Source organism: Sciurus vulgaris (genome assembly GCF_902686455.1).
Source record: "Sciurus vulgaris genome assembly, chromosome: 1".
In the NCBI taxonomy this organism is placed as follows: Eukaryota; Metazoa; Chordata; class Mammalia; order Rodentia; family Sciuridae; genus Sciurus; species Sciurus vulgaris.
Genome location: NC_136461.1, coordinates 211290320 through 211315548, shown reverse-complemented (window position 1 = coordinate 211315548; position 25229 = coordinate 211290320). Strand labels below are relative to the sequence as shown.

At 59.9% G+C, this 25229-nt stretch overlaps 3 protein-coding genes across 9 annotated transcripts; all 3 read left to right on the top strand.

Moving 5' to 3' along the window:
• Positions 1-4383: 4383 nt before the first annotated feature.
• LY6D (lymphocyte antigen 6 family member D) lies at positions 4384-5898 on the top strand. Its single transcript, XM_079153999.1, has 3 exons — positions 4384-4489; positions 5169-5267; positions 5410-5898. The coding sequence occupies exons 1-3, from the start codon at positions 4426-4428 to the stop codon at positions 5640-5642; spliced, it is 396 nt and encodes a 131-aa protein (XP_079010125.1). The 5' UTR covers positions 4384-4425; the 3' UTR covers positions 5643-5898.
• An 8466-nt stretch (positions 5899-14364) lies between these two features.
• Positions 14365-18246, top strand: LOC306669890 (ly-6/neurotoxin-like protein 1). Of its 7 annotated transcripts, none has more exons than XM_079154042.1 (4): positions 14365-14522; positions 14964-15472; positions 15669-15770; positions 15932-18246. In XM_079154042.1, the coding sequence occupies exons 2-4, from the start codon at positions 15421-15423 to the stop codon at positions 16126-16128; spliced, it is 351 nt and encodes a 116-aa protein (XP_079010168.1). In that variant the 5' UTR covers positions 14365-14522; positions 14964-15420; the 3' UTR covers positions 16129-18246. The 7 variants fall into 7 exon arrangements, with proteins under 7 accessions (XP_079010168.1, XP_079010172.1, XP_079010169.1 ...); XM_079154046.1 differs by having other exon boundaries at positions 14368-14522; positions 15334-15472; XM_079154043.1 differs by having other exon boundaries at positions 14374-14522; positions 14856-15472.
• A 2182-nt stretch (positions 18247-20428) lies between these two features.
• Positions 20429-24533, top strand: LOC306669912 (secreted Ly-6/uPAR domain-containing protein 2-like). Its single transcript, XM_079154107.1, has 3 exons — positions 20429-20722; positions 23790-23888; positions 24172-24533. The coding sequence occupies exons 1-3, from the start codon at positions 20671-20673 to the stop codon at positions 24306-24308; spliced, it is 288 nt and encodes a 95-aa protein (XP_079010233.1). The 5' UTR covers positions 20429-20670; the 3' UTR covers positions 24309-24533.
• The last annotated feature ends 696 nt before the right edge of the window (positions 24534-25229 follow it).

Here is a 25229-nt window from a genome sequence, read left to right as displayed (position 1 = left end):
ATGGATGGATGGATGGATCAGTGAATGGATAGGGACAGATGCATGGATGAATAGATGGATGGATGGATGGATGGATGGATGGTAGATGAATGGATGGATGGATGATGGGTAGGTGCAAATGGGTAGAAGGATGGATCAGTGAATGGATAGGGGACAGATGCATGGATGAATGGATACATGGATGATGGACAGATGGATGGATGGATGGATGGATCAGTGAATGGATAGGGACAGATGCATGGATGAATAGATGGATGGATGGATGGATGGATGGATGGATGGTAGATGAATGGATGGATGGATGATGGGTAGGTGCAAATGGGTAGAAGGATGGATCAGTGGGTGGATTGATGGATGGATGGATACTGGATGGATGAATGGATGATGGATGGATGAATTAGTGAGTAGGTAGATGTTGGGAGCAACTGAAGGTAGGGGGTGAGGGAAGATGTGAAGAGGACTCTGTTCTCTTCCCCTGTGGAGCTCAAGGGGTGGCAGCCACAACCTCCAGGATATGACAGGAGGTAGGGTGACCTGCAGAACCTCAGAGAGATGAGTCCAGAAACTGAGCGAAACACAAACCCTCTGTCCTTCCCTAGAACCCTGGCAGGAGTTTATCTCAATATGCAGAAAGCAAGTCGCCATCCAGGTCCCTGATCCTCTCAGGGCGTTGTGTTCTGCAAGCCCACACTGCTGCAAGCCTGCAGGCCTGGGATTCTGGAGTCCCCGTAGTCTTCTGTGACATGGTTCCATGGCCTTGTGGCCATGCCCTCCACCCTCTCTGCCCACTTCATTGTCACGCACTAAAGTCCTCTCCCTCATCACCCAAACTGTGGTGCCAGGCACCCCTGGTGGGACCCTTGGCGTAGTGTCTGTCGGCCCTGCCACATAGGCCTGGGAACTTGTTCACCTCTCTCTGGAACCTCGGGCCCCAGCCTCACCCTTCCCAAGAGCAGGCCACACCCGAGGCAGGGCAGAGTTCCTCGGGCTCCTCCATCATGACGCAGCCCCTTGGATGTGCACCTTGGCAGGGCAGAAGGCAGAGGCCCACCAATGATGAAGAGCCACACAGAGGGACCCCGTCCATGGACACTAACGACACCCAGAAGCCCAGCCCAGCAATGGGAGAGGGTGCACTGGAGAATGGGTGCTGGTGGTCAGGGTCCCAGAGAAGGTCCAAAGATGCAGGCAGGGTCATGCAGGCCCCGGAAGCAGGCAAGCGAGCCGCACATCCAGGCTGCGGCTGTGTGTAAAGGTGACTCCTCGCCAGGAGGGAGAGCTGTGGAAGAAGAGCCCTAGGCCCAGGGCCGGGCCCAGCTATGGCTGCGCTCGCTGAGTGATGCTGGGAAGGCCCTGCCCGTGTGTTCGAGAGGGACTAAGCAGCCCAAGGGAAACACCGCCTCACCGCCTGACTCACTGAGCTTTTCCCTGACTCCTGGGGGAGACCCAGATGACATGGGACCAGGATGACATGGTGCCCGTGTCAAGATGCCCTCCCTGCTCCACCAGCGGATGGCCACCTTCCCTCGGTTCTCAGCTTAGACGGCTCCTAGGCAGCCCCAGACTCCCTGAGGGTCACGTGTGCCGCCTACCCCACAGGGCAATCTATTGTCTCTCTCTCTCCCCAGCTGATCTGCGGCCCACACCGGGTCCCCCTCTCCTCTCTTGGTGCCAGTGTATCCATGCCGCCTGCATGTGGTGCACCCTTTTAGGAGGTGTGATGAGGGAGTGGAGCACCTTGAGGTACAGGGACACATCCGGGCCCCGGGTGTGCCAGGACCACACACGGCAACCTGAGTCTAAGGAGGCTCCTTCCTGAGCCCCAAAGTTCTTGGACATCTCTAGTCCAAGGGCCTGACCTGTCCACCTGGCGTCTGCCCTCAGGGCAGGGCAGGGTCCAGGGTTGCACCTTCAGAGGGCTTGGAGTAGCATGCTGTGCCACCCTAAGCCAGGAGCTTCCCCCTCTGAGCCACAGGCCCTTGTGATTTCCTGGCACACACAGGGGAGAGCACAGGAGAGCACCAGCAGGGGACCTCAGCTCCAGACAAGGTCCAGTCCTGGCCCCCGACTTCCTGGCCATCCAGTCAAGTGCAGGGCATGGTCTGGGTGTGGGGCAGCGTGGTGGTGTCCTTGCTCCCTGCCCTCCCTCACATCTCCTGGTGCCAACGTCCTGAGGACAGAAGTCACAGTCAGGATCCTGACCCCAGGGACTGACAAGGGGCTGAGAGGTCCCAGGCTTTGAAAGAGTCATCTTCTCTGTGGGAGGAGGGGACGGGAGGGCCAGTGGAGACAGGAAGAAGGGCCTGAGACCTCAACCGGGTCTTGCCCCTCCAGGAGTCCTCTCTGGCCCTCATTTCCACCAGCAGGAGGGTGCTGGGAGGGGGCAAATGTAAGGGATCCCTTCACCCCACCCACTATGCCTCCAAGGCCCTATCTGGCTGCTGCCTACAGGAAGCCCTCCCTGCCGCCCTGCCCGTGAGCTGCCATCTCTCAAGGGCTCCTGCCACCAGCATCCCCACTTCCTCCTGAGAGTGAGTTTCATGCCCAGCTGATTCACACTTCTGCCGGGAACTGCCAGGGCAGCCAGCTCACATATTCGTGGGCAGCCCTGCCAGGGACGAACTGGAGGACAGCTTCTCTCTTGGCCTCGGGACACACAGCCACTGTGAATCCTGAGGCCCCACCAGCTTTACCAGATCCATCAGGAATTCCAAACCTGTTTTTCCAGCAGCTTCCTAGCCCCAGTGAGTCACCTCTCCCACCCGTCATCCCCTATGGTCACCACCCTGTCCCCAAGCTCTCGGTTCTGCTTCCTGAGGCCTGCAGGTCGCCCTCCCTCCAACCACCAAGCACACCCTGTTGTGCACAGGGAGGCCTGGAGCTGGGTGTGGCCTTCTGGGCAGTGCAGACCCTGCGGAGCTGCCCGAGCCGGAGGCTACGGCAGCTCTAAGCACGCACCAGGGAGCCCGGGATCCCCGAGGATCAGGAGCCCTAGCACGGGCAGGCTGCAAAGGCGGGACCACCCCGGGGCTCCTCCCTGCACCCCTCCAGGTCCCAGCAGGGAGCACCTGTACCCCTCTGTCCCTGGGCAGGTCCTGCAGGCCCAGGAGCTGCATCTGAGAGAACCACATGCAGTGGTCAGGCAGCGTCTCCTCTGCTCCCGGGCCAGTTCAACCCAGGAGCCAGCTGGCCCAGGTGCAGGCCAGAGGGCCCACAGGTGTCAGGCCTGGGTCTGACTGACCCCAGACCCACAGGGCTCCCAGGAGCTTCAACCTGGCCCAGACCCAGCCGGCGGCAGCAGGCCCTATAGTGCCCACGCGCTGCTGCTGCAGGGACACTTGGGATAGGCTCCCTCCCTGTTAGCCAGGTCCCCCAGGGCAGGGGCAGCAGCAGAGGAAGGATGAGGACTCTGCGGGGTCCACCCACACCCACAGCTGGGCATATAGGGAACCAGCAGGGAGAGGCGCCCTGTGCCAGTCAGGGGGGTGCTTTGAGACCTAGTTCATGGGGAAAGAAAGTCCCCCTTATGAATGTGGAGCAATAAGGAGGGTTTCTGTCTCCACACAGGGACCAGGCCCAGCAACTACCAAGGACCCTGGGTGCTGGGCTCAGAACTGAGGAGCTACAGCCTGGGAGGATGGGGCCGAGGGACAGATCAGGACGGTGACTGTGCTGTGCCCAGAGCGGGGGAGGGAGTTCTGGATGGGGAAGGTCAAGGGCTGCAAGGGAGGGAGGGTGAGTCCTGCCTCCCCAGGCACCTGCCATGACCAATCCCCACATCCTGGGGTCTTCACACCTCCTACCTGGCCCACACCTGGCTCCCACAAGCTCCTCCTGCCTGGTGGCCTCTCCTCTGCCTCCCTAGCCCACCAACTCACAGCTGCCCCCCAACCTCATGCCTCAGCAGGGCTGGTTCTCCTCCCTGGGGTTCCTTGCTGGGCTGACCCAGCACCCCTGAGTCCAGAGCCCAGGAAGGCAGGGCTGGCGCCTCCTCCCCTGCACCCTCACCCATGTGAACCCCCAGAGTATCTGGGACAAGCTGTGGCTTGAAGGAACTCTCCGGGGTTGGGAAATGCAGGGCAAAGACACAGGTGACAGACCGGGTAGAAAGTCAGAGACAATGTGACCCAGGAACAGGCGGACAGGAGAACCGAGAGCAGAGTGGGAGGGAGGCTCAGAAGCAGGGAGTGCAGGGCCGGGCAGACACGGGGCCCTGTGCACAGCCAGCACTGGCTAAGCCCCAGAGAGGTGGGCTGGGCAGTGTCCTCTCAGCTGGCAGGGGCCAGGCATGAGTGGGGCCGGTGGGTGTGGACCAGGCAGGGTGAGGCAGGTCCGGGTGGCATGCTACTGGCTGGCTGGCTGCCACCCCCACACCCCCATCCCAACTATAAGTCCGCCCCAGAGGAGGGGCACCATTGCTCCAGGATGATGCTCGGTATGAAGACCGTCCTGCTGATCCTTATTATCCTGGCAGTGGCCATGGGCCCAGGTGAGAGGCTGGGCCTGGGGGCCAGCGGGGGTGGGCCTGTTTGCCAGACCCTCAGCCTCAGCCAGGGCAGTCCCCAGACCCTGGAAGCCTGGAGTTCAGGCTCAGAGAATCCTGGTGTTGCGGAGGGCTCGACTCTAGGAATCCAGAGCAAAAGGAACCTGCATCTAGGCTTGGCAGAATCACAGACTTAGAGCATCCAGGAACATCCAGGAGACTCAGGCTGGGAGCAGCAGAGCCTGGCATTGTCCTGAGATGCCTCCCTCCTGGGAAGGACAGACACGGCGCCACTGGTCCCTGCCGCCAGTCCCTCCCTGGGCCCCCGGGTTCCTCCCCGATGGCCCTGGGGTGCCTGACCCTCTTCCAACCCAGGCTCTCAGAACCATTAGGGTAGGGCACCAGAGATGTCCTGCAAAACCCTCTCAGCATTGCCCAGGGCTTTCTGAGACCCCTAGGAAGGGTTCCCACGATACTCCACCCCTTCTCTTCCTGGCCGCTCGCCCCGACAGGTCCAGCCAGGACACCTCCCGGGGGCTGAAGGGCCGAGCAGGCTCCTCCTGAAACTGTGTATGAGGCGTGGGTCCCGAGGATCTGTGGGCTCAGGCGCTCTGGCCTGGGGCAGGGGTAGCCGAGGACTCTGCCCTGGACCCAGGCCCAGCTGACTCTGACCCTCACCCACCAGCCCGGGCACTCCGCTGCCACGTGTGCTCCAGCTCCTCCAACTGCAAGCAACCACAGACGTGCCCGGCCAGCTCCCGCTACTGCCGGACCATGACCACAGGTGGGCAGCAGACCATGTGCGGCGGTGCTGGGGACGGTTTGGTCACGTGGCAGTCATGGACCAGAGGTGGAGGGTGCCCTTGGTGCTGCGCAGGTGGGAGCTGGGGGCAAGGCGGGCAAGCCTGACACCCCCATCTGTGCAGTGGAGCCTCTGTCCGGGAACCTGGTGAGGAAGGACTGCGCAGACTCCTGCATGCCCACCTACAGTCAGCAGGGCCAGGTCAGCAGTGGCGTCCAGTCCACCCAGTGCTGTCAGGATGATCTGTGCAACGAGAGGCTGTACAGTGCTGCGCCCACCCGCACCCTGCTCAGCAGCGTCACCCTGGGCCTGGCGCTGGCCCTGGGCCTCCTCACCAGCGCAGCCCCCCGCCTGTAACCCCCAAGGCCAGGGCGTCACCCCTTACCTTCCCTGGGTCCCCTTCCTCCCTGCCTCGGTGGGCTGGGGCTCCCCCGGAGGGCTGCGCGGTCCTGGTGGGTATGGAGAGCTGTCCGTGCGGAGCAGCTCCTCCCTGAACAAGAGGACTGGCTCTCCAGGCCCACGGAGGGAGGACAGGCTGCTCTGACCCCTGATTTTGTGCCCACTCCTTTGATTTTGTACTGGAGCCTCTGCATGGAAATAAATGACTTAAGATCAGTGTGGCTGTGGAATGGGGTCTCCTGCTCTTGTCACCTGGGCCAGCCTTGGCAGCGTGCAGGCAGTGCCAGAGAGGCATCGCCACCCCTGGAGGGGCCGGGCCTCTCCAGTGCCTCCAGCAGCTCCCAGAGAGGAAGGTGCCCTTGGGGTGAGGCCCAGGGGAGCACACAGCGGTGGAGGGACACCCACCCAGGCCACATCCCTGAGGTCTGGGTACAAGAGGCTCAGAGAGACCCTGGTCTTGGGGCTATGCAGACACTGACCCAAGGCCAGACCAGCTGTCCCCTGACCCCACGCTCAGGAGCCCAGAACTTACCCAGGGGAGCTGGGGGCCTGACTCAGCACAGGGCTGGGTGAGGTGGCCTAGAGACAGGGAGGGGCCTAAGGACAGTGCAGCCTCCAGCTGGCTGCTGCCTGGCTTGGACAGTTTTCCAACGGTGAGGCTGAGGTGGAGTGAGAGAGGAAGAGTCCACCTCACAGATGCCCAAGCAAGTAGGGCCCCCATCCCGGGGAACAGGCCAGTCCCACTCCCCAGTAGCCATTCTCCGGGCCTCTGGGGTCAGCACAGCCTCTGATCCCCACCAGGGCTGGCAGTCTGGCCTGGTAAACCCCACAGGGGCCCAGCACCACCCAGCCCTCAGCAGACTGTGGAGCGGGTGGCACTGAGGAGGGGGGCTGGCCCAGGCCCAGACGCTCGCCTCTTCTTTCCCCTGAACCTACCAAGATAAGCATTCTGGACACGCTGGCTCTAGCTGAGGGCCCTGGGCCTGGAGAGCCGTGAGAGGTGGAGAGTGACCCATGGCAGCGGTCACTCTTGACCACACACACGTTGCCTCCCCTGACACCCTGGGCCAATGTGGAACCCCAATGCCCAGGCTGCTCAGGCCACCCAGGCCAGCCCTTCAGCTCTGGGCTTGGCCTGGGTGAGCCCCACAGCCTCCACCCTGTGAGCCCCTTCTCTATACCCAAGCCCCACCGCCTCCAGGTCCAGCCTGTTCACACCTGGTCCTCACTAGGTGACCTGAGCAAGGTACCTCCAGCACCTTGCAGGGTGGTCAGCACCTGCCCCCATTAAGGTGCCTGTGAGTGGGGCCCCTGGGCTTCTGCAGGGCCACTGCCCCTCCTCCCAGCCTCCACAGGGCAGCAGGCTGTCCCCCTTGCTGCATGTGCAGCACCAGCAGTCCCCTGCAGCAACTGTCCCCAGGGCTGCAGGGAGGAGCTCCTGGGAACCCCAGAGCCAGGTACCTGAAGGCGTCTGCCAGAATCATCTCTTCCCCTATCCAGGCCACCCAGAGCCCACGTGTGCCTCTCTCAGTCCCCCTTGGCGCCCAGGACAAGGTATAGAAACCCCCCTGGACATGGGAATCAGGCAGAGCCGAGGGCCAGGGGCACCCAGGATGCAGACCCACTTCCCCATGTGGACACTGAGCCAGGATCAGGGAAGTGACTCCTGCTCACTCCACAACAAGCTGGCCATAGAGTCCAGGAGACAGGAAGGGGACTCTGTGTCCAACCCTGCCTGGAGGCAAGGAGAAATGTGCCCCCACCCCAGAAATCAGGCCACCAAGGGAGTACCATCTAGTGTGTCAGGGAGGGTTTCTACAAGTGGTGACCAGTAAAGGGGCAGCAGAGGTAGTGAGGGTGGGTGTGCACAGGTCCCAGACCAGGGCCAGAAGAGGAAAGGTCTGCACACTCGAGGGTGCCCGGGTTCCTGACGTGGCACAGCAGTATCTGTGACCAGGCAGCGCCCCAGAGCCGAGGGAGCCACAGCTCCTAGCCAGACCCTGTGCCATGACCAGCAGCCTCCAAGGCCTGGCTCTGACCTCCTGGCTACCTTGGTGTGATCCCACCGGGCAGCCCCTTCAGTGGTCCTAGACCCAACCTGACTCCAACCTCACTGGGACCCACCTCAGGCCAGAGCCCTGGGCAGGATCTGCAGGGGGGGACCTGTGGGTATGGACAGAGCTTCTGACCAGGGGGAGCCCCAGTCCTGCTCCCTCCTTCCTGGTGTCCCTCAAAGAGGGGCTCCTCCTGCGGAGCCCAAGCCCAGAGCCTGCACGGTGCTGCTAGGGAGGTGATGGTGGGGAGCAAGGCTCTGGGATGGCCACCCAGAGGCTGACCCTGTCAGGAGGTCCCACAGACGCTCCTGACCACCTGAGGCAGGAGGGCTATTCCTCTCTGCCTTCGCAGGAGTGCTGCACACGGCCCAGCGCCGGGGCATTCCAGGGGCTTCACGAAAGCCGATGACTATTCCCAGACGGGACCGAGGCCCTCCTTCAGCCTCCCCAAACCCTGGTCCTCGGCCCCTTGGGCCTGGCTTTCCCTCGGAAGGAAGAACGGGGCTCTATGCCTCCCTGGCCACCCTGCCTGGGCACCCCATCCTGGACAAGGTCTGGGCGGCAGCCCCACCACCCGCTGTCAGCTCGGGGGCATGGTTAGCGGCCAAATAAATTCGGACAGAAAGCAGCGGAAGCAAGCTTTATTGGAATTTGGCTCTGGGGCGAAATTCCCAGACCCGTGGGGTACAGCTCAAGTAGGGACCCGGAGAAAATTGTGCGTGGCCCTGGCCTGCCCAGGGTTTTTATAGGCTGGAATGGGAGGAGGTCCTGCTGAGTGACAGGTGGGTGTTAAGGGTCAGTGGAGTTTTCTAGACCACTTGATCGGTCACCATTTGGCGTTGGCCTTTGTCCCAGCTGCTCTGCTCTGCCCCCTACTGGCCTAAATTCCGACCTACACTCGCCCTCCGTTAGCCACCAGCAAACCGGGTTGGCTTGTGAAGGGCCCTCCCTCTGGTCCTGCCGTGGTCCAGGGGGCGGGATGATGCCACTCTGTCTTCTCCCGATGCTCTCAAACACTGGCACGTGGCCCTCTTTTGTCTCACCCTTATATCTGATGGATTTTGCTGTTGCTATTCCTGTTTTTACAGTTCCCTTTATTCCGACTGCTCTGGTTTGATCTGCTTGTCTTGTTCTATTTTCTAACATGGAAGTTCAGGTTCTTTCCGAGGACCTTTCCCTCTCCAGCACCAGACCATGACCGCAGTCCTGGGTCTGCTGCAGCTGCCTCCGCAGAGTGGGGGCCAATTTCATCTTCCTTCAGCTGGAGATTCTTTCTGGTTTCCTTTTTTAAATCTTCCCATTGATCCACAGGTTACTTAGAAATGTGTTGTCAACCAGTTTCTAAATATTTGGGAATCTTATCAATTTCTTGGTTATTGATATCTAATTTCATCCCATTGCAGTTCAAGAAAATAATCTGCTTGATTTCAATCCTTGTAAGTCTGTTGAGATCTGCTTTACGGCTCAAAACCCAGGCTACCTGCTGAGAGTTCTTGGTGTGTTCCCTTCTTGTGGGGCTGTGATGGGCTGACAGACCTGGCTCCATGAGAATGTTCTAGGCCAGACTCTAAGGGAAATGACTAAACAGACTCCATTTTGCTCTGAGATTCCATGCTATGTAGGAATTAAGCTTCTCCCATGGGAACACCCCACCTCTGTGCCCATCATCAGTTACTTAGTGTGATGTTTAACAATGCAGAATGACAATTCCTTTGCAAAGAAAAATTGCTCTCTTTTGATTCCTGTTGCTCCTAAACAATGCACCATGAGAACGGTGACTGGAAGTTAGTAACCATTCTTTAGTTTGTACCTAGATAAGGGTCATTTCGACCCATTTCTCCCTCTGTTGATGTTAGTTTGTAATTTGGAATCATAGCAACAGACACTTATGATTGATGTGATTTTTGGTATAAGAACCCCTACAACCCTGTGGTCAGGAATGTTCTCCCAAGAGCCATTTTTTGGGGCATTGTGTGAGACAGTCAGCCTCCGGCTTAATAAAGACTCTCAAATTTGGACTTTTCAGTGGTGATTGGTCTGTTCTTAAGTTGCGCCCCAGAACAGGGTGTGGTGCTCTGGAGATGTCCACTGTCGCTGGGCCTCTCCCTCCCACTTGCGTCAGGTCAGGAGTGTGTCTGCTGCTTTGTGTGCTTTGAAGCTTGGGTGTCAGGTCTTGAGCTTTAGACTGCCCTGTCCCCCTCATGACCCTCTACTGCTTGAGAACAGCCTACACTCCGGTCACTTTTGTTGCTCGAAACCTGCTCTGTGGGGTATTATTGAGTCATTCCTGCTTCCTTTCTCCCTGTCCCCAATGGTGGTACTGGGGACTGGACCAGGGGTGCTCTGCCACTGAGCTGCATTCTCAGCCCTTTTTATTTTTGAGCTTTGAGACAGGGTCTGACTAGGCTGCCCAGGCTGGTCTTGAACCTGTGACTCTGCAGGCTCCACTGCACCTAGCTCTGTTTCCATCCTTCCAGTGTTCACTGGTGTGTGTTTGCACGTGTCTCTTCCTCTCCTCCAGCTGCCTGTTCTGGCGGAGGCGTCAGAGCAGCACGGTCGCTGTGCTCAGGGTGAACTCCGCTAGCTCGTAGTCCTATTTGCCCCATCTGTTACTTTTTTTCTCTTTTCTCTCTTTTTCTGCCTTCTCTTTGACAAGCAGGTTGATTTTCTTATGGTTCTGTATTGTCTCCTTGGTTGATGTATTATCTGGAACTCCTTGGTTGCTACCTTTCTTTTTTCTTTCTTTAGTTATTTTTTAATGCCTCATTATATACCCTTAATTATTACAGTTTACCTTCAAGACATATGATGCCAGACGTGCTGGCCCACGCCTGTAATCTCAGCAGCTCAGGAGGCTGAGGCATGAGGATCACAAGTTCAAAGTCAACCTCAGCAACTAATTGAGGCCCTAAGCAACTTGGCAAGACCCTATCTCAAAATAAAAAAGATTTTAAAAAGGGCTGGGCATGTGGCTGAGTGGTTGAGTGCTCCTAGGTTTAATCTCTAATAAAAAGAAAGAAAGGGGCGGGGGAAGGGGGAGCGGGGAGGGGAAAGGAAAGGGCAGGGAAGAGAAGGGAAGGGAGATGGATTTCATCAAGCTGAGGTATACCTGTAGTCCCAGCTAGCTACTCAGGAAGCTGAAGCAGGAGATTACCTGAGACCAGGGGTTCAAGACCAGCCTGGGAAACAGTGTAAGACTCACCTCGCATAAAATAAATCCTTCCAGACTTAGTATGAGACATTTAAAACAGTGAGCTTCCGTTTCCTGATCCTGGTCTACTACGCTACTCCTGTAGGCTTTTTGGTTGATTTGCTAAAACTTCCATAACCTGTTGTAATTGTTTCTGCCAAGCAACCAATTATCTTCCAAAATGATCTGAAAATCAGAAGAGTGGCCACGTGCTCCCCAGCACCAGTGCTCTGCGATTCCCTCCGATCCAAGGGCCGCAGCCACAGCCTCCGCACGGTATCTGAGGTGTCTTCACTTCACCTCTATTTTTCAAAGATAACTTTGCTGGGTATAGAATTCAAAGCTGACAAGCACGTGCCTCTGCTTGTTCTGTGTTGGGGAGGGTCTCTGGCATTTTCGGCACTGCTGTGCTCTGCTGCCCTGGGTTGTTTCTGACAAGAAATCATGGCCATCCTTAACTTTGACCCTCAGTACGTAAATCTGTTCTTGAATTTCTCTCCTCACCATGGTTTTAGGTGACACGATCGCGGTAGCTCTGGTGTGACTCTTCATGTTTCCAGTGCGTTGGGAGTCATTGATTTCTGGGTCCACAGTGTAGGGCTCACATCAGACTTCAAGACATTTTGGCCATTATCTCCCCGCTGGAGATCTTCCTCTTGCCTTCTCCTCTCCGAGACTCTAGAGACCTCTTGGAGGTGCCCACAGTTCTCAAACCTCTGCTCATTTTCAGCCTTTCTCCTGTGCTTCCTTTCTAGTGGATCTTAATGTGCCTTCGAGTTCATGGATGGGTCTTCTGCAGTCTAATTTGTTGCTGCTTCTATCCAGTGTATTTTCTCATCTCAAACTTACTTTCCACTTTTTGTCTGTTTTAAGTTTCCTCTCCTGCCTCCCCACCCCCAACTGTTCATGTCCTCTACCTTCTGGAACCCATGGAATCCAAGGTTAGTCTCCCCGTCCTTCCCACTGACACTTCGTCTGCATATTTCTGTCTGGTCACTGGTTTTCATCGGCAGTTTTGTGGGGCAGTTGTGGGTCAAGCATTCCTGCTCCTTCTCCTGCCAGGGATGTATAATTGCTGTCAGGCATTTCAATGGATGGGCTTTATATTTTGTTATGGGGCCCAACTTAAGAACAGACCGATTACCACTGAGAAGTCCAAATTTGAGAGTCTTTATTAAGCTGGCCGACTGACTGACTCACACAATGCCCAAAAAATGGCTCTTGGGAGAACAGCCCCACCACAGGGTTGCAGGGGTTCTTATACCATAAATCAGTACACCAATCATAAGTGTCTGTTGCTATGATTCAAAATTACAAACTAACATCATGAGATCCGAAATCATTAGCAGAGGGGGACGTGGGTCAAAACGAACCTACATAGGTACAAACTAAAGAATGATCACTAACATCTAGACAATTGCTGTTGACATCACTGTTCACATGGTACATTGCTTAGGAAAGCAGGAATCAAAAAGAGAACAACTTTTCATTATATAAGAGTTGCCATTTCATCATTTTGTGTTGTCAAACAAGTCATGCTAAGCACCTGTTGACAGGTACAGAGGTGGAGTTCCCATGGGAGAAGCATTTCCGAGGTAACATGGAGTCTCAGAGCAAAATGGAGTCTGTTTGGTCACTGCCCATATAGCCTGGTCTATAACTTTTCCATGGAGTCAAATCTGTCAGCCCATCACAATTTGGGGGCACTGGATTTTTAAAAAATACTATTCTTTTGAATAACTTTGAGTTTTGTTCCAGGAGGTGATCAGTCTTTTGAGGAGTGCTTCAACTGTGATCCTTGGGGCCTGTGTGATCTTTGGCCCAGGGCTGACCTGCCCACCATAGGGAGCTCCCTTGCAGAGCCTGCCCACTGTGGTCCAGGGCTTCCTCTACCCTGCAAGGGAAGCTTCCCAGCTCCGTGCTAGCTCTGGGGATTGCTTGCTGGCTCCCACCAGGGGTGCTGCCCATAGCTTTAGGTAGGTTCCCCAAACTCACACACTGATCAGAACTCAACTGGAGGTTCTGAGAAGTCCTCTATTTTTGCCCTGAGAATTCTGGCTTCTCTGCCCGCCCCAAAGACACTTTTCCTTCCTTGGACACTTTGCACTACCCCAGTGGTGAGGGCAAAGGTAGCTCGCTTCCTCTGCCCCTCTTTATTTAGGGGTCTCAAGGTCTGAAAAAACAATATTTTGTATACTTTGCCTGGTTTTTTCAGTTTTAAAAGTCAGGACAGTAAGTTTACTTCCCATCTCGACATGGGGTCTGATGCCCAAGCCCACAACACACTCAGCTGTTGTTCTGTGGGTTTATTTCATGCCCTTTTGGCTCCACGAGGGCTGGGATCTATGGGAACGAGGTAGGCTTTGCTCCCTCCCAGAGTCTGACATCGGCGGGCACATTTGGCAAAGAGCACGACCATCCAACTCATTTGCCCTGAATGAGGAATGTTCCCGAACCCCAGAACCAAGCTACCTATAAGAGTTCAACCCCTTTGAAGGCGAGAGAAAGGGCACCAACACTGGTGAAACAAATGCATACAATGACAGCGGAGCACGTCTCCGGCGTCAGCATGGACGCTTGAAGATGGGAAGTGGCTTTACTGTCCTAGCTATAAAACTGAAAAACAAGGCAAAATACACAAGTAATGTGATTATCTTTTCACAAAAGAAAAATGAAAATTTTAGGGCGCATGAAAACCTATTAAATTTTGCCTTAAACAGTTTTAAAAAATGAAGTTTTAAGTTCTATCAAAATAATCATTTAACATTGGACTCACGACGGTGGGAGGGGCGCGTGAACCTCGGGACGCTTTCAAGGCTCACTCCGAAGCTCTGCCGGTAAACCAAGGCGCACAGATGTCCCCAGGCAATGGGGTCACCGGGCAGCAGAGCCTGGCCTCAGTGCGGAGGCAGCTCGCCCGGCTGCGCACCGCGGGCCGGGGCGCAAGGTTAGGGACGCGCAGCGCCGCTGCTGGAGAAGCTCGCCGTGGGCGGACTCCGGCGGGACCTGGGGGACAGTATTCGGGCAGTGCGAGCGCCGGAGGGTAGCCAGGTTGTCACTGCGGGGTTCTTTGTGTGTCGAGGTCCCCGCGGGCGACCAGCGAGCCCGCCAGGGCACCGTTGGGCGAGCTCAGGGCAGGGGCGGCCTGGGGGGGGAGTCCGCGGTGAGCTCGGGGACGGAGTGGCATGGGGCAGGACTGGGGCGGGACTGGGGCGGGGCAGGGGCGGGGCATTCGGCTGAACGGGGGTGGGGACGGGGCGGAGCCTGCAGTGAGCTCGCGGGGCAGAGTGGCGTGGGTGGGGCTGGGGGGGCTTACGGTGAGCTGCCGAGCAGGAATGGGGCGGGGGAGGGGAGGGGCCTGTGGGAGCTCCGGGGCGGGGCGGTATGGGGCGGGGCAGGGACGGGGCTTGCGGTGAACTCGCGGGGGTGGGGCGGAGCACCATTGGGGGCGGGGACGGGGCGGAGCCTTTAGTGCGCTCGCGCCGCTCAGCCCTGGCTGCAGAGCTTGCCGGGAGGATGATGCACCACTAGCACTGCTGAAAGTTCGGACGGGCGCACAGTCAGACCGAGGGAGGGACCGGCCAGCGGCCGCGGGTGAGTTCGTGGCGTGGCGGGGTCTCGCGCTGTTGAAGGTCACTGTCGAGGTCACCCCTTACCCCACCCGCCCGGAGCCCTCCCTCGGTTGGTACCGCAGTCTTTGGGGCGGGGCTCTCCGAGAGGGGGCGGGAAGTTCCGGAGGCGCAGGCCTGGTTCGCTCAGGCCTTAGGCATCCCGAGGTGGGTGCCTGAGAAATGGGACAGGAAAGACGGGAGTGTCTTCTAGGGAGTCTGATTTAGTCCCTCGGGGCGGGGACCGGCCCTGGTATCGTGGCGGGGAGAGAGGAGGCATGGTCCAAATCCCCACTTCCCGGCCGAAACCTTTTCCCAGAGAGTGGCCCTCTCAGCCCAGGTCACCCCAGCCGGGGAGTTCTTCCTCCTGTCTTGCCCGAGTGCCCTCTCCAGGCCTCTGAAGCGCATTTCCCCACGATCTGGACAGAGCTCATCACGACCGGGAGCTTCTGCAGCGCCGAGGACTCAGATCTGAGAGTCCAAACGGGGCTCTGGAGGCCTTCCTGCGAGCATTCCGGAGCACAGGGACAACCGAGGGGCAAGGGAGGGAGAACAGTGAGAAGAGAGCCTCTCCTGGGGCTCGCCCTGCCCCTCACCATCCAGGCTGTGCCCCAGTCTTGGGCTTGGTCAAGCACTGATCTCTGGCTGGAATGCACTGGCCCTGCTCCCTCCAATCTCAAGTGTCCAGGAACCCTGTCCTGATACCCACTGAGTTGGGTGGCTCCTTTGCCCACCACATGCCTGCCCAGGGCCAGGGCCAGCACTGACCCATTATGCAGCCTGCCTTACTCCACTAGGCCTGGAGCTCTGGGAGGGCAGGAGCCTGTCCACCTGCCTGCGCTGGATCTGCTGCTCACCTCCCCACTGCTGGCTTGCCTCCAGTCATGGCGCCCCTGCTGGCTCTGTTCCTGGCAGCCCTGGTGGGCCTGCCTCTAGGTAAGGCAGCTGAGGCAGGAGGCACAGACCCATATTTGAGGGTGGAAGACCCGTACTGGCAGGCTGGAAGTGGAGAGTCCAGCTGCAATTCCCAGTGACCACCTTTCCTTTCCCTCTACTTGTCCTGCCTTGGGGAGGGTAAGGGGCAAGGTAAGGGTCTTCTCTCATTTTTGTGACCTCCCATCCTGGCCCCCAGCCCAGGCTCTGGACTGCCATGTGTGTGCCTACAATGGAGACAATTGCTTCAACCCCATGCGCTGCCCGGCCATGGTCACCTACTGCATGACCACACGTACTTGTGAGTCTGGTGGATCCTGTCCCTGTTCCAGAGCACTGGGGTACAGGAGAGAGGGTCCTTTCTGGGAGTTCCTGCTGAGGGTCTTGCTTAATGGCCCTGCATGCTGGGATTGGGCTAGCCAGGGTCCCACCTGTCTCAGGAAGGCCTTCTTGCCTCTTCAGACTACACCCCATACAAGATGAAGGTCAGCAAGTCCTGCGTGCCCAGCTGCTTCGAGACTGTGTATGACGGCTACTCCAAGCATGCGTCCACCACCTCCTGCTGCCAGTATGACCTCTGTAATGGCGCTGGCTTGGCTGCCCCAGGGACCCTGGCCCTGGCCCCCATTCTCCTGGCCACCCTCTGGGGCCTACTCTAAAGCCCTAGTCCCCCAGGCAGACCCACTCCAGGACAGAGTTCTCAAGAGAGAGCTGCACACTCTCACCCCCACCTGACATTCTGCCACTCAAGACCCCCTCAGGTACACCTGGACGCAAAGCTGTCTGCAGAAGGACTCCTGGCCTCCGCTGCCCACAAGGCCTCACAAGTCCATGAAAGGCCATGGACTTTCATTTTTAAACAGCTGCTGTGTGGGACTGGACCTCCCAGGGGTGCCCTGGCCTTGATGGACAGGCCTGGCCCTGCTTGTTCAGGGTCAGGGGTCTGGGAAAGGGCTATTTAAGGGGAGGTCAGTCAACTGAGTAGGGCTGATTTGATGGCAGTGGGGACAGACCCCACCCTGTGTGCAGCAAGTGGTTGGTGTGCTGGAGCGGAAGGGGAGACAGGAACCCAGGGAGGGCTGTGCAGGTCTTCTTCATCTTCCCGAGGCCAGCAGCTGCCCAGGGCATGTGAGGGAGGCCTTTCACTGCCAGCTGTTGGAGGAACCCTGACAGGCCTGGTGTCTCCGTGGCCCCCAGCACAGGAGGGGCTGCTCTGCCTGGACAGGCCAAGCAGAGATCTGTGCCTCCTGCTCAGTCAGACCTCTTGCCCTTCCATCCCCACCCCCACCTGGGGCTGGACAAGCTTCATCCCTGAGGCTGGCAGGACGTGGGGGGGGCGTGCTATATTTGGTCTAGCCTGCACTGACCAGGGCCAGGGCTATTCTGGGCAGGGCAGGGCAGATGGGCCCCCCAGGCCTGGGCTTCAGCCCAGTGGCCCTGGCAGGGAAAGGAATGTGTAGCCTGGGGGACTGGAGGACCCAAGGGGCAGTGGAGGAGGGAGGCAGGAATGGGGTCTGAAGCCATCTCCCAGGACCTGCAGCCCCTCTGCCTGCTGATTGCTCATAAATCTCAACCGAAAGGAAGGAGTGCCCAGGGAGCCCCCTGGGGCTGCACCACAGCCTGAGGGTCCCTTCAACCCCAGGAGTTCTGTGAAGTCCAGATTTGGGAGGCTGGGTCTGCCCACCACCTGCCATTCAAATGTAGGGGACTGGGGAGCATCTGTCCCTTCCAGTGAGGCCAGATGGGGCTGGGTCTCCTTCGCTGACCAGTGCCAGATGATGAGACCCCTCAAGCTGGTTCAGCCCAGGGGGAAGGTGGTGGCCAAAGTCCATGTGCAGCATTGCCCCAGCTCCAAGCATGGCCCTCATGGGGGTGCCCTGCTGGACACTGCCCCCTGAGATCTTTGCCTGTGACTGCCCATCCAGCGGTGTCAGGAGATGGGGTTTCCATCCTGGGGGCTCCTCCCCGAGCTTTATGCCGGCCAGGCTCTACTCCTGTGGCTATGGTGGATTTCCTGCCTATCTTAGCTTCTCTGGAGGCAGATAGCTGGGGTGGGGAAGTGGAGTCCCACTGAGGCTTGCCCAGTTCCTCAGGGAGGGCAGCGGTAACTGGCGGGAAGGGGCCCGGGGGTAAGAGCACACAGAAAAGGTACCCCACACATTGTGGGGCCAGTGCCCAGCCCAGGAAACCACCCTGACCCCAGCTGGCATCTCCTTCCCCCAAGGCCCAGTCAGGGCTGAGCCCCTCCCTGGAGGCTGGCAGAAAGCCAGGTGCTGCCCTGAGCTCCCACTGGACCCCACCAGCAAGCAGCTGGCCTCAAGGCCATAGTGACCAGTGCAGGCCTCAAAGTACTGGCTGGCTGCCAGGGGCAGATGCGGGCCCCTGGCCTGTGGAATGGCCTGGGAAGCCGCCACTAACCCACTTGTGCAAGTGCACTGTCCCCCCTCAGGTGGCATCCGGAGCCAGAGCTGGCGGGGCCCAAGGCTGGCTCCTCTGCTCTCACCTGTGGCTCCCTGAGGGTGACTGGAGCGCCACAGGTCAGCATCACACACCTGCCTCCTGTGTCCATCGGTCCATGTCTTCCCACCCTGACCTGCCCCAGCCCAGTGACCACTGCCCCCACCCCCACAGCCAGGGGTCCTGCCTGACCAGCCTGACCCTGGTCCTAGTACAGAGCGTGCAGAAGGTGCTCAGCTAATGCTGGCCAGGCCTGGCAGAGGGCAGTGATGGCTTGCACCCCGGACAGCCAGGACACAGTGCTGGTTGCTTGGCCTGTCCTGAGCTCCCCTCCCGCTACAGGTGGGCACTCCATGGCAGCCTGCAGGGCGGGAGCTGCAGTCATGCCCTGGCAGGTGAGGAGACCGAGGCCCAGAGAGGCGAAGCCGGTCTCCCACAGGCCCTCCACCAGCCCCACCCTCCTTGCAGGCTCTTCCCCCACAGGCTGGGGTTCCTCCAGGCCTGGGAGTGGGGTGAGGGTCTAGAATTTTCAGACTCCCACCGTGTTACATAGGAACTAAGGAGCAGGAAGCTTAGAAGGGAACATTGGAACCAGAGGTCTGAGAAGCCATAGGTCAGAGCCAGGATCCAGCCCTGCGACTGGAAGTGAGGGTGGGGTCAGGTGAGAAGGCAGAGAAGGTCAGGGGCACTGGTGGCTGACCCCTCCCCTGCCTGCGTCTGGGCTCAGGGCGGCAGGCAGGGCAGTAGATGTCCCCGCTCAGGAGAAATAGGTGCCCGGGTGGGTGGGTGCTCAGGGCTGTTCACTGCTGCTCTCTGGATGAGCCTGGGGTCTCGAGGTGGGCTGCGTGGTGACACTGGTGCCAGAGCGCGGTGTGTTCTCAGCGGCATGTGTAGCTGCGGCTCTGGCCACCACCTGCAGGCCAGGTCTGCACCAGCATGCTTGGCAACTGTGGGTTGGTCCTGTCATGGAGAGGAGTTCGGAGGTTGTGCTGTGGCAGCCCAGGTGACAACTGGAGGTGGGGAGGGGGGCAGCTGGCAGGTGCACTTCCCTCTGCAGCGCACGCCCGTCACAGTGGGTGTGTGATCTTCTCAACCACACGCTCTAGAGACGCACGAAGTGGAGTGTCCCCTTGCCTCCCCACTCCATCCCTTCCCTAGCACACTCCGTGGTCCCCAAACTCTGGGCACCTCGGGCTCTTCAGCATAGCTCCAGGCCCCAGCCATCTCACTGACCAGACGATCGTGGGCATCGTGTGCTCCTGGGGCCTGGACACAGGGGCCCCAGATGGACAGTGCCCTTCCATCCTAACTTCCTGGGGTCCACAAGCTGCCCTGGGCCATGTGCCTGCCAGCTGCTAATGTTAACCCTAACTCCCAACCCTCAACTGGCCAGGTCATGGAATGCCACCTCTAGGCCACAGGTCCCCACTCCTTGCTTAGCATGCTTACCCAGTCCCCAGGAGAGGTCCTGTCAGTGTCCCCCGTGGAATGCACAAATAAATGGTCAGATGCCTTTGTCTGCCCCTCTCTCCACCCGACCAGCTGGCCTGAGTCCAGTTTCGCCTCTCCAGTCTGATTTGGTGGGGTCTCCTGGCCTGAGGGGGTCCTACCTCTGTCCACCCCAGCCCTTCCATCTCCAGTTCTTCATCTCCTCCAGGCGTGACCTGACCTTGGAGTCAACCCAGGCACAGGATTGGGGTCAAGAAGGTTCCTGGGGCTCCCCCCGGGAATCACCCCCAGTTCCTTGAGAAATAGGCAGACCCACCAACTCTGAGAGGAAACAAGCCCTGGGCAAGACCAGGGGGTGCAGGACCTCCGGGACCTGCCTGTACTTCCAGTCCTTCCTCTGGCTTTGTGTTCCTGACCCTGTTTCCCAGCCCCCCAGGAAGAGGGACTGGCTCTCAGCATCTCCCTCCTTTGGCCCCACCTCCCCAGCCTAGGAAACCCACCAGACAGAGGGTGGACCAAAGCCACTGGTCAGCCAAAGCAGACAGCAGGATCCTGGTCGGCAGAGTCAACCGCCTGTGACAGCCCCCGGCACACCCCTGTCCCCACGGGCTTTGGTAGATCGGCCCTTCCTTGCACTGTGACCCTTCTGGCTCCTACCCGTCGTGGCCCCTCTGAACACCAAGGGCCTTCTGTCCCACCACCGGGCACTCCCAGGTCCTGGCCTTCAGACCACACTGCACCATCCCCGGTGGGATGTGCTCGCCGCTCCCCGAGACAGACCACAGGACCAGCTTCCTTGGCTTCCCTCAGCGCCTGGGAGGGTCAGGACTGGTCTGGAACCATCTGGCACCTACCTCCCTCTAGGGTGGGGTGCTGAAGAAGGCTCCCAGTTTCCACCCAGCCCTAAGCTCTATCTGTGTTTTATGGCGCAAGGGGTGGGCTGACTGCCTGTGCCAGTCCCTGATCGCAGCCACCAGGGAGAGCCTCCTGGTGCAGAGCATCCACCCGACGCCAGACCTCTGTAACAGCCTCAGTCCTGACAGCTATGGGCGACTGTCCCTGGAGGACGGGGGAAGAGGGCTCACGGGCTCTGACCAGGATTGCCAGAGGACGTTCAGCAGCGCCCTCTGGGGCAGGCTGGTTCCACCACTGCCTGGGACCAGCCCAGCTCCTGGCTGAGCCGGGTGCCCAGTGACTCAGAGTTGGGAGCCAACGGCCAGGAGGCAAGGGCGGGGTGGGAGTAGTTGCAGGTATAAGGGCAGGCCAGGGTGCCAGCTGCTCTTTACCAGGAGAACATGCGGCTTCTCTTCGGGCTCCTGCTGGCTGTGGCCTTGAACCTGGAGCTGGGTGAGTCCGGAGGTTGGGCCAGCCCCAGGCCTCCCTCCTATGGGGCCCACCACTGCCCAGGCTGAGTGCCACTGGGGAATCCTTTTCCTAGCCCCTTCCCACCCACCAAGTGCTCTCAGCCTTCCTCCTAAAGCCCACTCTTGGGACCCCACAGCTCCTCCATGCCCAGCCCTCAAATTGGCCCTTCACTCCTTGGGGCACTGCCTCTGCCCAAAGACCTCCAGGCCTCTCCAGTCCCACGGTGGCCCCTCACACACACAGGCGCTCAACACAGGGCCGCCCCAGCCCTCTGGCCTCAGCCCCAGCTGGCCTGTCTTCTGAGGCCACCCTATCCCGATGCCCTCTGACCTCCCTGCTTGGGTCGTCTTCTTCTGGCTCTGCCTTCCTTGGGTGATTTTATCAGCTGTCCCCGATACTCTCTGACTACGCCCACATCGCCTACACTGGCCTGTCCTCCCCAGCCTCGGGCACTATGGCCCAGTGCCTGTCTGAGGGTTCCCCTGCCTGAGGGACACCACTCAGACACTCCAGCCCATACCTGGCCCCATCACCTGGCAGCAGGACCCAAGCTCATGCCCACCCCAAAGCCCAGTGCTGAGCAAAACCAGCTGACCCTGAGATCTACCAGCTCCTTTGCCTACAAACTGCACTGACCCCAGCTCCCTGCGGCCCCAGCTGGTGAAGCCTCGGTTTCCCCCTCAGTGGGTGGGGATGCCTGAGCCACAGAGCCCCGCGAGATGGGATGGAAGACACCCTGGCACCCATTCAGATGGCTCCAGCCCCAGGGACACCCTTCTTGGCCTAGGCCCCGCAGGGACCCTCTGTCCTGTGAGAGGCCACACCACTGATCCAGAGGGTTGCCCCAAGGTCATCAGGGCAGACCACAGGGCTCCTGGGACCCTGAGTTGTCATTGTCAGGCTGGGGGTCCCAAGGGAGTTGCTGCCTCGGCCAGGGATTGCATATCCCAGAAGAGTCCCAGCCTGAGAGGACTCTGCAGCCCTCCCTGCCCACTGCCCCAGAGGGACAAGCCGCAAGCCTGGTCTGGGCTCCTCCAGATGGAAGATGGAGAGTTGATGCCTCCCGCCCCATGTTGTGTCTGGGTGCCTGCTCTGTCACACGGGGCCAGGGCCATCTCCCCAGAGCTCAGTGCCCCAGCGGCTGGCTGCCCCAAGCCTGCTTCAGATGAGCAGAGGAGACCAGGGGAGGCGACCAGCCTCCCGCGTGGGCAGTGGCACTGCACGACCATGGTTGGCTGCCCAGGGCCCATCCCGTCCCCCCTCCCTCCTCTCCAGACCCCCTTCTTAGGTGCCAGTGCTGCTCTGGGCCCTGTCCCAGTGGCCCCACACTCCATCCAGCAGCTGGGGTCCTGCCGAGGTGTTGCTGAAAACAAGACCCAGAAGGGACAGAACTATTCTTTTCTTGACAACTCAGCCCCCACCCCTGGAGTCATGCTACAAACTCTCCTGGCCTCACTGGGTGCAGGAGAGAGTTGCTGTGTGGTGGATGCTTTGGGGGGACACCGAGGAGCAGGAAGAGCCCCACCCCAGGGGCCTCGTGTCTGGCGGGGGTGGGGAGGGCCCGAGTTCGATGGCATGGCCACATGGAGTAGTCCCTCAGCTGGGGGCTGGTGTGCCAAAAGAGGCACCAACACCCCTGCCTGGAAATTCAGGCAGCCCTCCTGGAGGTGATGGGCTTGCATTGCCTGGAGGTGGGGGAACAGCGTCTGCAAAGCTGGCAGCACCAGGAGGGTGCCCAGGCCAAGGGAGTGGGAGGCAGGAGCTGCCGTACACACTGTGGCCCCCCGTCCCTCAGAGTGTCCCAGGCCCCGCCCTCTGACCTGCCACTGCAGCATGTGCCTTGTCAGTGTCCAGAGGTTCAGGTCCAGCCTGCTAAGCCACCATCAGTCTCAAGGTGGCAGCCCCGCGTAGCTCGGCAGCCTTGGCAGGTGAGGCGTTGGGTGTCCTTGGTCTCGGATGGGGTCTCAGCTTGCCCTGCAGGACTGGTAGGCCACTGAGGCTGCCGAGGGGGCCCTCTCACTGCGGGGACTTCCCATCTGCCACCTGCTCCAGTGAGCACAGGCTGAGGACTCACCCACAGGCCCCAGGACTGACCAGAGACCTCTGCACACCGAGGCCTGGCAGAAGCTGGGCTGCTGCCGCCCTCCCACCCCAGAGGCCAGGGCGATGCTAGGGCAGCCTGGCCAGGTGGGGCAGGACAGTCCAGGGCACGAGGAGGGCTGTGTGAGGACCAGCCGTTGTCAAGCTCCCAAGCTTGGCTTCCTGGAGTACAGCATGAGAAGCCAGCTCAGGACCAGGAGGTGGCCATGTATGCCAGCATGGGGGTGGTGGCCTGGTCATCTGTAGGTGCCTGAGCAACCAGGGTAACTCTCCTTTCCTTGGGAGGAGGGAAAGGGAGGTGGGATTGGGAACAGATGGAGGGATGAGGGGAAGGGGCAGGGGAGGCAGAGAGCAGGGGCACGGGAGGCACCTGCAGCAGAGGGCAGGCCAGGGGCAGACCAGCAGGGACACTTATGTGCCTGGAAGAAGGCGAACAGAGCTTCGACCGTTCCCATTGGTCAACCTGGCCGAGGGTCCCTCCTAGGTGGGACAAGGCCCGGTCGTCTCAGTCACTGAGTGGAGCCCTCCCAGCTCCAAAGGGTCTGCCGCGGTCTCCAGAGCACAAGTGGCAAGGCCAGAGAGCGTGGCAGACTCACCACCCACCCTGCCACTCAAGCGGCCCCCAAAAGCCCAGCCCTCCCCACAGCTCTCACTCCTGCTCTTCCTGCTGGGGTCTGGGCAGGGGGAGGCAGAGCAGCTGGCTCTGACGTGTCACCTGCACCCTGTGATCACACCCAGGATGGTGGGCTGAATGCCAGCGGGTCACCCTCCCTCAGCTGAGGCTTGGCGCAAGCTTACCAAGGCCGTGGGGACTGGCACCCCGAGATGGACTGGGGAGCTGGGCCACCAAGCTGAGGGACGGGCCTGAGGGGGGTGCGTGTGGAAGAGCAGGTGCAGCCCGCAGGAGGTGCCACCTGTGCCCCGCCTGTTCGTCTGTCTGCAGCTGCAGCCCAGGGCCTGCGGTGCCACCTGTGCAAGGGCTTTGGAGGCTGCTCCCACGTGTCCAGCTGCCCGCGAGGCTCCACCCACTGCGTCATCATCGCTACCCGTGAGTGGGGGGGCAGGGCAGGCTGCAGCTTTCTTGCCCAGGTTTGGCGATCCAGGCTCAGAGGGGGCAGAGCCAGACCCAGGCGCCCAGCAGGCCAAGTGCAGAGTGGGGGACACCTGTCAGACTCTACCCTGGACAGGTCTAGAAGGAAGCCTGAACATGCCCCTGTGGTCCACATACCTGATGAATCTGGGGGTGACCCTCAGCTCGGGCAGGTGGGACAAGGGGATTCGGGCTGCTCAGAGCCTCAGGGAGCAACGAGGTCCTTCTCCTGCCTCCCCAGGGTCCCCCATCAGTTTCCAGGACCTGCCTCTGGTCACCAAGATGTGCTACAATGGCTGCCCTGATGTCCCCAGTCTGGGCCTGGGACCCCATGTATCCATTGCCTGCTGCCAGTCCAACCTCTGTAACCATGACTGACCACTGTCCTCCATCATGTCTGGCCTGACAGACCATGTCCCCTACCCTTGCCTAGCCCCTGAAGACCCTCCCAACCTGGCCAGCCCACGCCTCCCTCATCTCAGTGTTCCTGGGGAAGTCCTGCATGAAGTCTTGCCTCAGTCTGCTGCCGTGCACACCTAAGCACACCTCCTGTGTGTCCCCTCCCCCACCACAGTCCCCACAAGCCCCCAATAAACTGTGGCTATCACACAGCACGAGTCATCCAGTGAGCAGCGCCGCGCCCGGGCTTGGGATTGGAGGGTCCTGCAGAGCCTTGCCCCACCACCTCCTCCTGTTGGAGGCCTCTCTGCCCCAGGCCAGCCCTGCAACACCCACTCCAGCACCCTCCTCTACCCCAAGCTCTCCCTGTGGCTCAGGAGCAGCGGGGCCTGCGAGGCTGCAGTCCAGAGATGGGCCCAGTGACCGCCCTCCGTGTCCACACTGCTCCTGAGCCGGCTGTCGGGGGAGCTGGGCTGGGGCACCCCCGCCCCAGCATAGGATTCCAGAAGTCTCAGAGGAAGAGACCCGGAGGCTGTGGGGCCCCAGGAACAGGGGAGGGCCCTCCTGGGAGGAGGCGGCGCTGCAGTGGCAGGACTGGCAGGGACCTGGAGGGGAGGCTGGAGGCGCCCCGTTCCGCGCGCATCCTCAGTTGCTCCTGGGAAAGCCTGCACCCTCTTCCCCGGGGTTTCTGATGCCTTCAGGCGCATTAGCCTGCCTTCCCTGGGCGCCCCCGGCTCCCCTTGCCGCTCTCCCAGGGGTCCTGCGTGCCCCTCTCTGGGCAGAGTCTGCCTCCAGCTCCTGAGGGCCACTGGCCTGCCCATGGGGCACAGTGCTGGACAGAGCAATGCCCAGGAGGTACAGGAATGTGCTTGCCACCTCGGTGACAGTCACTCATCTCAG

Bases quoted from the DNA above. Each gene is read 5' to 3' on its own strand.
- LOC306669890 (XM_079154042.1), top strand. From the start codon at position 15,421: ATGGCGCCCCTGCTGGCTCTGTTCCTGGCAGCCCTGGTGGGCCTGCCT. The intron at 15,473-15,668 runs GTAAGGCAGCTG...CCTGGCCCCCAG, and splicing joins CCTGGTGGGCCTGCCTCTAG to CCCAGGCTCTGGACTGCCAT. The intron at 15,771-15,931 runs GTGAGTCTGGTG...TTGCCTCTTCAG, and splicing joins CTGCATGACCACACGTACTT to ACTACACCCCATACAAGATG.
- LOC306669912 (XM_079154107.1), top strand. From the start codon at position 20,671: ATGCGGCTTCTCTTCGGGCTCCTGCTGGCTGTGGCCTTGAACCTGGAG. The intron at 20,723-23,789 runs GTGAGTCCGGAG...CTGCAGCTGCAG, and splicing joins GGCCTTGAACCTGGAGCTGG to CCCAGGGCCTGCGGTGCCAC. The intron at 23,889-24,171 runs GTGAGTGGGGGG...CTGCCTCCCCAG, and splicing joins CTGCGTCATCATCGCTACCC to GGTCCCCCATCAGTTTCCAG.
- LY6D (XM_079153999.1), top strand. From the start codon at position 4,426: ATGATGCTCGGTATGAAGACCGTCCTGCTGATCCTTATTATCCTGGCA. The intron at 4,490-5,168 runs GTGAGAGGCTGG...CTCACCCACCAG, and splicing joins GGCAGTGGCCATGGGCCCAG to CCCGGGCACTCCGCTGCCAC. The intron at 5,268-5,409 runs GTGGGCAGCAGA...CCATCTGTGCAG, and splicing joins CTGCCGGACCATGACCACAG to TGGAGCCTCTGTCCGGGAAC.